At 43.0% G+C, this 14,307-nt stretch overlaps 1 protein-coding gene across 3 annotated transcripts; it reads left to right on the top strand.

Annotated features, from left to right (window-relative positions):
* Positions 1–4,483: 4,483 nt before the first annotated feature.
* On the top strand, positions 4,484–12,333 carry spartb (spartin b). Of its 3 annotated transcripts, none has more exons than XM_061827997.1 (8): positions 4,484–4,565; positions 5,258–5,976; positions 7,119–7,316; positions 9,311–9,458; positions 9,627–9,821; positions 9,896–10,054; positions 10,690–10,780; positions 11,945–12,333. In XM_061827997.1, the coding sequence occupies exons 1-8, from the start codon at positions 4,559–4,561 to the stop codon at positions 12,147–12,149; spliced, it is 1,722 nt and encodes a 573-aa protein (XP_061683981.1). In that variant the 5' UTR covers positions 4,484–4,558; the 3' UTR covers positions 12,150–12,333. The 3 variants fall into 3 exon arrangements, with proteins under 3 accessions (XP_061683981.1, XP_061683983.1, XP_061683982.1); XM_061827999.1 differs by lacking the exon at positions 11,945–12,333 and adding an exon at positions 10,903–11,896; XM_061827998.1 differs by lacking the exon at positions 4,484–4,565 and adding an exon at positions 4,686–4,994.
* The last annotated feature ends 1,974 nt before the right edge of the window (positions 12,334–14,307 follow it).

Genomic DNA, 14,307 nt, shown 5'->3' with positions numbered 1-14,307 from the left:
AGTCGTCCGCCATGGACCCAATCCAGTGAAGTGACCAGGACAATATCATCCTATTGTTTTGCTTCATTTCGAGCCATATTTAGATGATATGGGGATCACTTGTAACTCACAACAGACTGATGGTATGTATGAGCCAGCCCGGCCGAAGCCGTCCGCCGCGGATGAGGCGTCGGCGGAGCCGTCCGCTGCGGACACAATCGAGTGAAGTGACTGGGGCAATATTATCCTATCATTTAATTTCGAGCCATATTTAGATGATATGGGGATCCCTTCTAACTCACAACAGACTCCCAGACAGTATGTGTGAGCCAGCCCGGCCGAAGCCGTGCTCGGTGCCGACGGGTACATCGACACATTTAGCACCCCTGACTTACATCCGTGGACCTTTTGTTACATTCTTACATGTATATGATTACGTCCCCCCTTGCCCAAACGATTATTTTTTTTTAGTAGCTGTATACACACCTTCCTGTCATTTGGAACCCACAAAGCTCTCGTCGATTGGACCTGTGCAATCCATTTTTTCAGGGCGAATGGGGTCTTTTTGAAAAGTATGAAGAATGAATCCATCCTCCCGAGTGTTCGAACAATATCCACCAATACAACGAGCCGGCATTTTGGCGAACACGAAGGAACAACGAGCTACCTTCCAGCAGGTAAAACTAGTAGAAACATACGAGACCGCTTGAGTGGGCGTCTGCTACTAACGTCACTTCCTGCTTCTTCTCGAAAACAATTCCCTCGAGAGGATTTTCATGGCGGGAGAGACGAAAAGCCATATACATCAAAATCATGTTGGGTCCAAAACGGATGGGTCCATTCCGGATGCCTTTTTTTCATTAATAACATACTAAAAATCATGCATTTCATGACAGTGGACCTTTAAGTCGAAGTATCGGGGGAACAGAGACTTTTTAAAGGCTTGTATCAACATAATTGGGTTTTTGAAGGATGAATACAAAATATGCGGCACCGTCAAGTTTTTTTTATGAGCTGCCTGTCATAATATGTGTCTTGAAGCAAGCTCTTAGGATTTTCACCCTACAATTCAGTTTAATAAATCTTAATACTGTAATACTGTTCTCACACAAAGTTTCACAAATTATGGCTTGGCAGCTCCTTGGTGGCTTTTAAAGTAAGACAGGGTTTCGGTTTCAAATCTGAATTTGAAGCCTGGGCTCGGGTTTCAAAGTTGTTTGTAAAGGCAGTGTTAGTCAAGCGAATTGAAGTTTTTAAGATTTTTATGATCGGTTTTGAGTAGGGCTGTGTGATATTTTTTTATTTTTTTAGCATTGTTGTCCATTGCGCAATGTCTGCTGCGACATTGGTGTTTAGGAATATGTCCGTGCCCATTTTCCAGGTCACTTATCCTCACAAGGGTGGGAATATACTGTCACTAATTAATTTTGTTCTGTAATATAAGTGCGGATACATTTCTTTATCCAAAGTTGTCAAAAGTGCTTTCACCATTGCTTCGTCTTCCTGTGTTGTGTGTTTTTGATTGCGTAGTCGGGACAAAAGTACTGTTTTTGTTTTTAATCCTAGTTTAAAAAACACAATTCAAGCAACGAGTTTTTCCTCATACATAGGGTTTTAAGATCAGGCCAGGGTTTCGATGTCGGGTTTAAAGAAAGGATTAGAGTTTTAAAATAGAGGTAACAAGCTAGGTTGACAGTTTCCAATTGGGGCTCAGGTTTCAAACAAAGGTTTGGGTTTCAAGTATCACTTACATTTTCTTAAATGTGATATTGTGAGGACAAAGTTGGAGTCGAGAAAGGAAAATGCTGTTTGTGTGTCCATGAAAGCCGTGAAGTCACATGAGTTTTGTTATGCAACAGGCAAAAAAAAAAAAAGATTCCTATGAAGGTTCCAGGAGGAGTTTTCGCATCAAACATTTTTTTTTGTAATTGAATTATCGTGTGAACGCATCTTCAGTGTGCGAAAAAGGCCACTTTTACCTTATTTTCTCCCCAATCTTATTAGGTACATTTAACACTTTGAATGTCACAATTTTAGTTTCTATGGTAACAATACAAACTGCTCTGTCTTAATATTACATGTACAGTGATTTCATGTATGTTAATGTGCATTTCCCTTTTCTCATTTCCATTATATTATGCTGCTTAGGACCACATTTCCTGCGGAGTTCTTTCATTAAACTGTCAGATTTATTTATGACATCAGAGCGTTGTGCCATATTATGGGATATCATACTGCATCCGCGCCATCCACAGTAGATTTAGTGTCTGTATCGTGAAAACCGCAACTGCAATTAAGGTGGATGCCTCGAAAAATAATTAACCCTGAACTATTTTTTTATGACCTTAAAGTGTTGCTGTGATTTTGTTTTTTCTCCCCCGTTTGGCTTATCGAGGAAAGTCGGCAAAGTGGTTGACTGGCCTGTGGGTTCAGCTCCGAATCAGTGACCATTGGAATGTGAGGCTGATTGATCGTCTGGATCTATGAGCCTGGTGATTGATTGGCTACGGGTTTGCCTTTTACTGAAAGTCAACTGGGATTTGCTCCAGATCCCCAAAACCCACAACGGTATATAGGGTGGAAGAAATGGATGGCTGGCTTATTCATGGAGAGGGATCAGGGGGGGGTCACGACAGATTTTGGGGAAACTTTCCAAGCAAATAGAAAATACTTTTTCATCATTATCAAAGTTTTGCTGCAGAAACAATTTGAAAAGTAACAAATTATCACTTGAGAACAAATTCAGTGATTTGTTTCTGGTGAACTTTTCAGAAACTCCAATACAAATATAACCTGAATCCAAAATATCAACATCCATCTTTCCATCCATCCATTTTCTTAGCCGCTTATACTCACAAGGGTCGCGAGGAGTGCTGGAGCCTATCCCAGCTGTCAACGGGCAGGAGGCGGTGCACACCCTGAACTGGTTGTCACCCAATCACAGGGCACATCGAGACAAACGACACAACTCACAATCCCACCTAGGGGCAATTTAGAGTGTCCAATTAATGTTGCATGTTTTTGGAATGTGGGAGGAAACCGGAGTGCCCGGAGGAAACCCACGCAGGCACGGGGAGAACATCAAATTCCACACAGGCGTGTCCGGGATTGAACCCAGGACCTCAGAACTGTGAGGCCAATGCTTTACCAGCCGATTCACTGTGCCGCCAAATATTAACATTATTGATATAATGAAAAAATAATACAGAATGATTTTTTTTGGAGTGGCAAAAACAGTAAAGCGTAATTATTTAAAGTACCCATTGAAAACACAAATATTTGCTTACATTTGATGAAACGAAAGGACAAAGCATCGCATTAGAGTGACAACTATTAATGAATATCAACATCCACGATGATGACATAATAAAAATGAACGCTGAGAATGATTTCTTAGCATTTTCCATTTTATATCAGTTGACGACACTTTTCCAAGGGTCCAACATCCTAAAACCAACTTGAAATTTGAGGAAAAGCTAAATTGAAAACAGATTTTTTTTTTGTGGAGGGGGGACGATCAGGAGTGTTTTATTTTCTGCCTCTTTTTTTTTTTTTTTTTGCTGCAATTTATCGTCTTGAGGCCCTCGTACTTATCCCTCCCGAAAAGCTGTGAATATTTATGATGATGTCATTCTTGTCATTGTAAAAATATTGGCCAGAAGGGTTGAAAGAGGTTTTAAAATTGATGTTGCTGTTGCAGGTAGATTAACTTACCTCAGCAGTGTGTCTCAAGCACAAGTTTAATGCATTTGTTTTTTGTTTTCGCGTTTGTTTGTAAATAAGGAATGAATATTGACGACAAAATCCCAGCATTATCAGGGATAAAGATTTCAAACTTTTCAGACAATATTAAGGTTTCACTGATACTTCACTAAAAGTTATGGAGGCGTATTGAATTCGTGCTACAATGTGGGCTATAGACAAATATAAAACTTCATTAGCCAAAGAAGAACGAAGGTTTTCCATTCTGTGTTGGCATTGCTGAAAAACGATTAAAAGCCAGATAGACTTAATGGACCGCTCATCATCGCATTTTTTAAAATTTCCTAGAAATGGGATTCGGCAACCAAGCTGCTGGTCATAAATAAAATCATGATTATTACACGTACGACTAATAACATCCATGCATAATAATTAATAGTTTTTGATCAGGGGGAAGGAAAAACAAGCAATTTCTCCTAATCCAGTATTGCATTTCAACTGGAATTTGGCGCCCTCTATAGGCTTTGAGTGTCAGTACCCATCATGTTCATCTGCATAAAAATGAAAAAATATATACGTGTATTTAATCAAACACTTACCGGCGATATTGGAGACGTTGCAAGGCGAGCCAGCAGGGTTGCGGCTATCAATGTTCGCTCAGCTGCTTACAGACTACAAAATGTGTGATGTTTATTTGCACTTTTTTTTTTTTTAAACATTTAACCCCCATTATTGACCACATTTTTGACTTTGGCAAAACTGCATTTAATAACACAGAAACGTTGAAAATGACGAGTGCTCATTCATTGCCACCTTGCGGCGAAAGCCAGGAAACGACATTGATTTGGACTCGTCAAGTTAGCGTTTGTGTCCAAGCATGCGAGGTTTGACTTCTATTTACCAATTCACATTTTAATTTGCCATTTTGCTTACGTTGCCTTTACTCCACCGGAAGGGCTATCAATACACGTGTTTCGTTTTTAATAAAATGTAAAATGTATAAAGGGAGGTTCTGGCGGACAATTCAATCGTACAATTTAGTACACAGAATACTTTTATTTCTGAGCGACTGTGCTGATATTTCCGGTTCAAAACCGTCAAAATTTGATGTAAATTCGCGTTTAGTAGATTAGATCGTGTCGTCGCGTGATAGTTCAGTTGCGTCACGACGGCTTTTGATCGATCGAGATTTCATTGGGTCAGGGTCCAGATTTATTCACGCTAACCCACGCGGAGTTACATTGGTGGCGGGTATATTAATACACGTTAAAACGTTCGCCGTGTTGGAAGCTAACTGGCTGCTGCGTTGACAAGTAAGTTAACACCGTTACCGTCTAACGGGGAGCTAACGTTAGCTCAAAACAAAGATGTCAGCTTATCCCTCGGAGTCAAAAGTCTGAAAGTCGAGCAGACAAAATGTTTGGGAGTCGTTGTGAGGTTGGAGTTTGAATGTTTGCGAGGGAAATGTCACATACCCCATAAAAATGACTACTTTTTTCCTTGTTGCTGTTAACTTGTTGTGTTGCTGTTAACATGAAGTAAATGCTGTGACTGAATGTTGAATGTCTTATTTTAGAGGACATGGAGAAGGCGAAAGAGAACGCATTCAACCATGCAAGACTTGAGGTGATCAAAGATGGCTACAAGAGGGCCTTTGAGTGCATCAACAAAGCACTGACGGCCGACGAAGCGGGAGACAAGCATCAAGCCCTGGAGCTTTACAGGAAGGGGCAGAAGCACCTCCTCAGGGGCATCAGCGTGCCCTCGCAAGGGGACGAGTGCGCCGGCAGCTCCTGGGAGTCAGCCCGGGAGATGCAGCGGAAAATGCAGGAGACCCTGGACAACATCACCACGCGCCTTGCTCTGCTGGAGACCGCCGCCACCTCCACCACTCAGCCCGCTATCTACCCACAACTCCCTGTTGAAAATAAACAAGCAAATGGACCCCCTGGAGGTTCGCCTGTATGCAGCCCCGTGGCCCTCGGCGACCAGCCACCGGCGTACTCGCCCCAAGCGGCCGAAGGCCACCTTTCGATATCGTATGGGACCGAGTCGGGTGAGTTGTCGCTGGTGGGGGATGACTTCTACAGCCGGACGTCCGGCACGGCTTCGTCCCCGCAGAGCATGGGCGAAGATGCCGAGGAGCTGCTGTGCATCCCACAGGGGGTGCAAATATTCTTCGTGACCCCCGAAGGGCACGTGAGCGCCCCGTCATATCCAGGCTACCTGCGTTTGATCAAGTTCACCAACGATCGCCCTGAGACCACGCCTGGCAGACCGCCGGCATTTCTGCAGGTAATTCTGACTTAAAGGAGTGTCCATTATTACCAGAAGTCACCAGAATGGGAACTTTCACTTATATAGTGGAACCAGCACAAGCAAATTGACGAAAACACGGAGGGGGAACACCCCCCCCCCCCATCCCGCTATTTTAATCATTACCTGAATGAGTAGTCCGTAAATCAGAAAAATGAAGGGAAATCCCTTCATCTGCACCGTAATGTAATGGTGTCACTCTTTATCCCACACATTTTTATTGGGAAATATGAATGTTATGAGGCGGCACGGTGGATCAGCTGGAAAGCGTTGGCCTCACAGTTCTGAAGTCCCGGATTCAATCCCGGCCCCACCTGTGTGGAGTTTGCGTGTTCTCCCCGTGCCTGCGTGGGTTTTCTCCGGGCACTGCGGTTTCCTCCCACATCCCAAAAACAAGCAACATTAATTGAACACTCTAAATTGCCCGTAGGTGTGATTGTGAGTGCGGCTGTTTATCTCCAGGTGTCCTGCGATTGGCTGGCAACCAGTTCAGGGTGGACCCCGCCTCCTGCTCGTTGATAGCTGGGATAGGCTGCAGCACTCCCTGCGACCCTTGTGAGGATAAGCAGCAAAGAACATGGATAGATTTCTTTTGTGCGTCATATGTCGGGGACTTGTTTTCCCAGACTGAGTGAGTTTTATTCAGGCGCCTAAAACATTTTCACCAGGTTACATGAATTGTCGCTCATGTCTCAGTGTGAGAGTAGACCTAATTACGTTTTCCCGTGGTTTCAAACCATGTGAGCTGTCTGAGAATTATGTAATTGAGCAACGTTAATCAATTTGTACTGTAATGCTGCACTGCTAGTCAATAAACCACTGAGATAGTTGTTTCTAGTCACGGGTTGGATAATTGACTTTTTAAGGGGGAAATTCCCAGGTGCCCCGGAGCCGTGGATGACATCACAGCGGCGAGTCACATGAGCGAAAGTTGTTTTGTGTAGTAAGGATGCACGCTGTAATGCAAGTAATTTCTACTCAATACCTGTATTGATAACTTGCCATGACTACAAAACTAGAAACTAAAAAAAGTTCCCTGTGTATTAACTCAGCTCATACCGAAAAAGTTAGGGGGGGGGAGCTAGTCAATAGTATTTGCACTTTACATTCTCTCCCGGCAGGTGTGCGACTGGCTGTACCCGCTCATGGCGGCGAACTCACCGGCCTTGCTGTGCAACACCGGCGTGTTTATGTTCCCTGACATGATGGCGCCGGCGCCGGGCCACTTCGTGGGCGTGGTCCTTTCCTCTGATCTGCCCGCCGCTGACCGAGAGCTGTTCCAGGATCTGCTGGCTCAGATGACAGACCTCAGAGTGCAGGTACGCCTTTACGGCGGGTCTCAGACTGGGATCCCGGGGCATCCGCTTGCCGTAGCTTGGTTTACTTGCAAAATAATTGGCAATAAAATATGTCAGAGGTGCCTTTCTGCATATGGGGCGTGCCAGTCACCCACCTATTCCTCCCTACTGTAGTGTTGGACTACTACTAATTCTGTGTTTGGCTCACAAGACCACCCCCTCAAAACAGACAGTTGAACAAGATTTGTGGAAATAAAGGATCAACTTTTCTCTGTGTAATTTCCGGCCTATAACCACGACTTTTTCCACATGTTTTTAACCCTGCGGTTTTTGCGGTGATGCGGCTAATTTGTGCATTTTTTCTAACGGCCGCAAGGGGGCACTTGAGCGGAAAAGGTAAGAGTGACACCGGTGGAATATATGTGCTGAGGAAGAGAGTTTTACCGGTCCGGCCCTGTTCGCGCTGCACTAGCGTGTTACTGCCTTGTCTCAGTGATTTTTACCGGTATGTTTTTATTTTAACCAGCTCTGTTAGCGCGGCATTAGCGTTACCGCGGCCCTGGCGTCTGCGTTAGTGCCCGGAAATAAAATATTGCTTGCTGCCAGAACAGCTGACCCACGATGCGCTTTGTTGTAAATTCCCATGCCGCTGAAAAAATGGAAATAACAATGCGCTCGGCACAAGCAGCTGACCCACACGCGACGCATTTTGTTATTGTCTATTCAAATGTCCCCCCCAAAAAAAAACGGAAATAACATCGCACGCGGCGTAAGCAGTTGACACCCACCCAGGACACGTTTTGTTATTGTCAATTCAAACGCCCCCCCCCAAAAAAAAAAAAAAAATAACGGAATCGACATAAAGTGCACGGAGCAACAAGCGCATTTATGTTATTGTGTATAACACAGCCTCTGTACACAGACTTGTCCCGGTAGTGACTGTTGTTTTTCTTCTTATCGAGGACTACCATATTAACCCCCAATCATGACTCCAAAGAAGGCAAGTTGCTTGTTTAAAGTTATTCTGCACTTTTGTTAATAAAAAAAAACTTTACAAGAATGGGGGCCAAGTCGCTACAGATACGGCAAAGCAGTCCCAGCCTAGCATACATTTTAAGCAAAAAATAAATATTTCTTAAATTATTTTATTATATAATACATATTTTATAATAGTATACATGTATTTCTACTATTCAGTTTATAATCAGGAAAAGCTAAAAAAAATGCTTTTAAAAATTAATTTTTTAGGCTTGGAACGCATTATTTCTTTTTACATTCATTGTAATGGGAAACATCGATTTGGTTTTCGAACAAATCACTTCTCGAACTGTTTTCTGGAACGGATTGTGGTCGAGAACCGGGGCATCACTGTATCTCGTGTTCCAATGTGGGCACTTTTACACGGCTGCGGCCCATGTATGTACCAAATGGTATTTCCTTTACAAATCTACTGGATGAGGCTGATAACAAGGTGCGCTCTGTAGGCCGGAAATTACCGTGTATATACTTTTTATCCTTGGGATATTTAGAAAGGCATGATGCAAAAATTTTAACTTGGGAACTGTTTTGAATTGTGAAAAAAGAAAGACCACCAGGAAATCTCTTAAAGTGGAGTCACTGGAGTGTCACTCGGCACTCTTTTGACAGTTTGAGTGGAGGTGTGAGTCAGCCTCGCTCACTCTGCCTCAGCATTGTCAGGATTTGAGCATTAAAACCGCGCTAATGCTCTTACCAGGAACCGTTGGAACGAACCGAGGGACGGTGCCGCCACACAAGGTCATTTTTGATGTGACAGTTGTCCATCCATGGAGCTTATCCCCTGTCAGCGAGTAGGCGCTTTTCTCTTTCTTCAGATTTGAGGCACAAAGGGAAGCTATTTTATCTCTCCAACAATTGCAGCTTTGTGACGAGTTCTGTCGCATCACGAGATGAGCAGTTATTGGGGCGGTGTTACGAGGAGACGAAGCGACGAGCTGTCTTGGGGTTTTAGCCGTGCCATGTGTTTGTTTCATCAGGACGCAGACGAGACGGCCGAGCACGTGAATCTCGGCAGCAAAGTGTCGATCGCGACTCCCGCGGAGGAGGCGACCGAGGAGGCGCCAGCGGAGGATGACAAAAATCTGCCAGAGTGGAGCGAGAAGGTGGCCAATGGAATTCTGACAGGTGAGGTCCTTGTGGTACATGGTTGAAAGTGTGTGTAAAAAGGACAGGAATAAATTTTCAAATTCTAATTTGTCTTCACATTTCAACTACCGCCCGAGACTCTCAACACATTTGCGTCCAAACTTAGAATGCGTGCGTGGCTCATGTTTGTTCTGAATTTTCCTTCAGGCGCAACCTGGCTGAGTTGGGGTCTGGTCAAAGGAGCGGAGTTCACGGGCAAGGCCATTCACAAGGGGGCGTCCAAACTGCGAGAGCACATCACGCCCGAAGACAAGCCGGCACACGTCAGCCCCAGCGTCACCAAAGGCCTCCACGTTGCCAAGCAGGCCACGGGCGGTGCTGTCAAAGTCAGCCAGTTTCTCGGTGAGCGCAGCCGCAAACGTCCGCATGCTTTGCTGTCGTCGTGCGTCTTGCGACCGACTACTGTGTCAACGCAGTGGATGGCGTGTGCGCCGTGGCCGGCTGCGTCGGTCGGGAGCTGGCGCCGCACATCAAGAAGCACGGAGGCAAGCTGGTTCCAGAGTCCATGCGCAAAGACAAGGACGGGCGCTCCAATATCGACGGGGCCATGGTGGTGGCGGCCAGCGGAGTCCAAGGTAATTCATTTGGACGCTCTAATTGCCCCTTGATATGATTGTGAGGTTGGCTGCTTGTCTCGTGCCCTGCGATTGGCTGGCAGCCAGTTCAGGGTGTACCCCGCCTCCTGCCCAATGACAGCTTGGAGAGGCTCCAGCACTCCCCGCGACCCTGGTGAGGCTAAGCGGCAGAGAAAAGGGAGGGATGTCATACCTGTGGGCCGGTGTGGAGTTCAATGGTCAGATTGCAACTATTGCTTGAAAGAGGCACTCATCTTCACCCAGTCTTGCAGATCATGTTATGGGCAAAGAAACTGAATATGGTTAATATACCGTTGCCCTTGTGAGGATAAGTGGCTCAGAAATAGATGGGTTTTGTTGTTGTGACTCATACTTTCTGAAATGGGTAGGTACTTACTCCACTTAATGGGTGGCAGACACTCCAGAGACCCAACTTTCTTTCCAAGAAACTATAGTCATTTTTCATAATGTCCCCTGTAATATGGTTCAGGCAACAGGTACTTTAACAGCCAGAGATGTAATGGCTCACGCAGGGTATTCGTCTCAAAAAGACGATTAGTTATTCCAAATTGTGCCAGCAGAGGTCGCAGTTCAAAAGAAAAGTAACTTGAATTGTTCTTGCGTTTGTTGGCCAGGATTCGCCACCATGTGGACGGGCTTGGAAGTGGCGGCCAAGAACATTACAACGAGCGTGGCTTCAGAGACCGTCACCACCGTGAAGCACAAGTAGGTCGTTCGCTCGGAATCTTCTCCCATCCCTTAATTTTGGAACGTGATTGTGTGGATTGGTTGTGTGTTTTGTGCGGTGCTCACGTTTTTCCTCCCACCGTCTTCAATTTGCTTTGCAGATTTAGGGGCCTTCAAAACCTCATTGACCCACCTAACAAGTGATGATGATCACCATTTATAAAAAAAAAAAAAAAGCTAATTAATGAATAAAATCTTTGCACTAACAATGACAAGCATGACATCAGCCAAATTACATTTTCCCTTTTTGTGGCGAATCGGTGCTACTTCAAATTTCTTCTTTCAGCCTTGGCAAGAATGCTAAAGATTGCAACTGATAAGTTCGAGATTAGTATAAAAACTGTGAAGATAGATAACGTACCATAAATTGTGTTATGTTAAATAGTTTTCTTGGGTGGAGTGTTTATTTTGTTCATTAGGAAATTAAAAGACTACCGTATTTTCCGCACTATAAGGCGCACCTTTGATGAACAGTCAAAATTTTTTTTCTCATATAAGGCGCATCGCATTATAAGGCGCACAGAATAGACGCTAGAGCACAGGCTGGGGTTATGTTATGAATCCGTTATATGAAGCTGCACTAAAGGTTCAATATTGATCCACATATAAGGCGCACCAGATTATAAGGTGGACCGTCAGCTTTTGAGAAAATTAAAGGCTTTTAGGTGCGCCTTATAGTGTGGAAACTACGGTACTAAAAAAGTGACGTTTGAGGTTTTCCTTGTTCTTCTTCCTCTGCTGCTAAATTGATTTATAGCACATATGCGTCCCCATATTGACTACAACAGCTATCTCAAGCAAGTACATAAATAAAAATAAATGCAATTGATCATAGGTGCTGAAGATGCTATACATTAAATGGGCTTTTTTCATTTTTTATTTTATTTAATTTAAAATGTTTGTCTTAAGATGTTGGTGACACTTTTGCCCAAAAAAAATACCCCAAGGTTTAAGATGTGGGGCTAATGCCGAGTAGTGCTACATTACCATGGAAACAAGGGACAGAAAGAGGGGATGGCCACACTGCTGAATTTTTCCCAATCATTCTCAGCATGGCATCTTTGCATATGAACTCCTTTTCCCTCTCCTCCAATCTTAACATCTCCCCTTCCCCCCCGACTCCCCAACCGCCTTGATCGAAAGGTACGGCGCGGCAGCCGGGCAGGCCACAGACAGCGCAGTCAACTCTGCCATCAACGTGGGGGTCACCGCCTTCAACATCGACAACTTGGGCGTCAAAGCGGTGGCCAAGCGGACGGGCAAGCACACGGCGCAGGCCATCCTGGAGGACTACAAGATTCAGGACAGAGCTGACATGCAGAAGCAAGTGGACAAATCCAGCAAATAGCCCGCACCCCTGACCGCCATCGCCCGCTCTTGCCTTAAATAGAATTCTGAAAATATTTCTGCCGATATATTGTTTATATTTAAAAGACTACTAATTGTTTTCATACTTAAATTATTAACAGGACTTTGTAGAGATTTTATTCTGTGAAATAATTATACGTAATATATATATTGTAATTTTTTAATTATTCAAAGTCAGAGCTTTTACTTTCTTTTCAATGCATGACTTTCAACACATCACTGGAGGAAGTTTATTTTTCCTAATGCTCTAAACATTTTGTTTGACTGGATCATTTCAAGTTCGTACTACTGATCACTGTGCCTAGAAGTACTTTGTTTTGAAGCAACCCAAAATTCTTTTTAAACCAAAGATGAAAAGTTTATATTTAGTCAAATGTAATGTCCAAAGTGTGTCACATTTTAAATTGAAATATATGACAGATGTTCATTTCAAGTGTGTGTATTGAATATGTGCAATTGAAATGTTGGTCTAAAATTGGACAGTAATGCTGCAACTCTTCTATAAATACTGCATTGCACGGGAGATTAGAAATCATTTCTGATGTGCAATGTTAACTTTAGAAGTTTTAGTCTAACTGTCGAATCAGCAAATTGTGACTTGTTGTAACCTTTTCCCTGCTTATGAGGACGACAAGCCGATTGTGCCTTTCCCAACCAACACGATGTAATAACTGCGCCACCTTGGGCTAATACACAAATGGTACTGTTCCTAAAAGATGCAAGTAAAAACATTTTACTATATGGGATCTTTGTGGTGGTAGTTTGTTTTTTGTTTTCTTGTTAGAACGCTACACAAAACCTGACTTCTGTCCAGCTCTTACCCTTGCGTGGCTAAAACTAGCTAAGGTTAGTTCTTTTTTAGATGCATTTTAATATCTTTTGGATGTCATTAATGTGTGCGAGTAAAATGCTTCACGGCATCCTTAAAACGGGAGTTCTTGTATGCTTTAAAATAGTGTGAGAACTTTTGCTTTAAGTGTTCAGCTACCACTGACATAAACTGATACGCTAAAAGTTTTGGGGTTTTGTTGCCAGATATAGTGGTACCCACAGAACAATGGTTCTTGTATATTTTACACCAAGTACTACTGAGAAGAAAAAGAAATATATTACATACATATAGTATATATTACATATAATAATGACCAACAAAGTATTTTACTAAGCCCCCCCTCCCACAAAAAAAAAGACTAATATGCAGTTTGAACATTTTGCTAAGACCACAAAGATAAAATACTAATGTATAAATACAGTTCTGAGGCAAAGATTCTCTTCATACTAGTAGAGTCTAGTAGAGACGGAACAAGTACCATAGATAGATAGATAGATAGAATGATACAAGGGTGGGTGGAGGGATAAATAGACACTGAATTCCAGGAAACTTTTGCACACACTTACCGGAGAGATGAGAGGCGGGCCACCAAGTGACCCGTAAAAGGAGACGCCCCAGTGTCAGCTGGAATGCATACAACTCGCTGGTGAGATTTCTCCTCCATGTTTACACACCCACTCGCTGGTGAGATTCTGATGGCTGTTACGTATACACTTGCTGTCCAGCCAGCCAGAACGCACACACTCACAGACTGGAAACATAAAGGTTAGATACCGGCACATGAATACACTTTGAGCAAGATGAGGCAACTCAAAAAAAAAAAAAAAATAGAAAAAAAAACATGGATTACCAAATTCTTGAAAATCCTTTTATTATTTTCCCCCCACGTATGTAAAAAAAATAAAATAAAAGCTGATATTTGTGGAGAAACAATCTTTGCATTACATTTTATGTTAATCCCTGCAGTAACAGGTTCAGACAGCAGATGGCGCTAACAGTAGTTGGAAAAACAGTACATATTCAACAATCAGATGCTTTAATCCACATTTTTCAACACGTTTGAAGATGATATATCTGACATTTTTTCTTGAATAAAAAAAAATCTTATAATAAAAATTAAATCAACCAAACCATGAAAAAATATGGAAATAATTACCAGAACTAAAGTTAAATACCATGAACAAATTAATATAATTCAAAGAAAACTATTCTCAAATGAAAATGGGAACGTTTAATTTCTGTAGCTCTTATCACATAAGACTGCTACGAAATATACATTTATTTGCAGCTCTGCTGTAAATTCTGT

Source organism: Syngnathoides biaculeatus, chromosome 8 (assembly GCF_019802595.1).
Source record: "Syngnathoides biaculeatus isolate LvHL_M chromosome 8, ASM1980259v1, whole genome shotgun sequence".
In the NCBI taxonomy this organism is placed as follows: Eukaryota; Metazoa; Chordata; class Actinopteri; order Syngnathiformes; family Syngnathidae; genus Syngnathoides; species Syngnathoides biaculeatus.
This window is presented reverse-complemented; position numbering and strand designations above follow the sequence as displayed.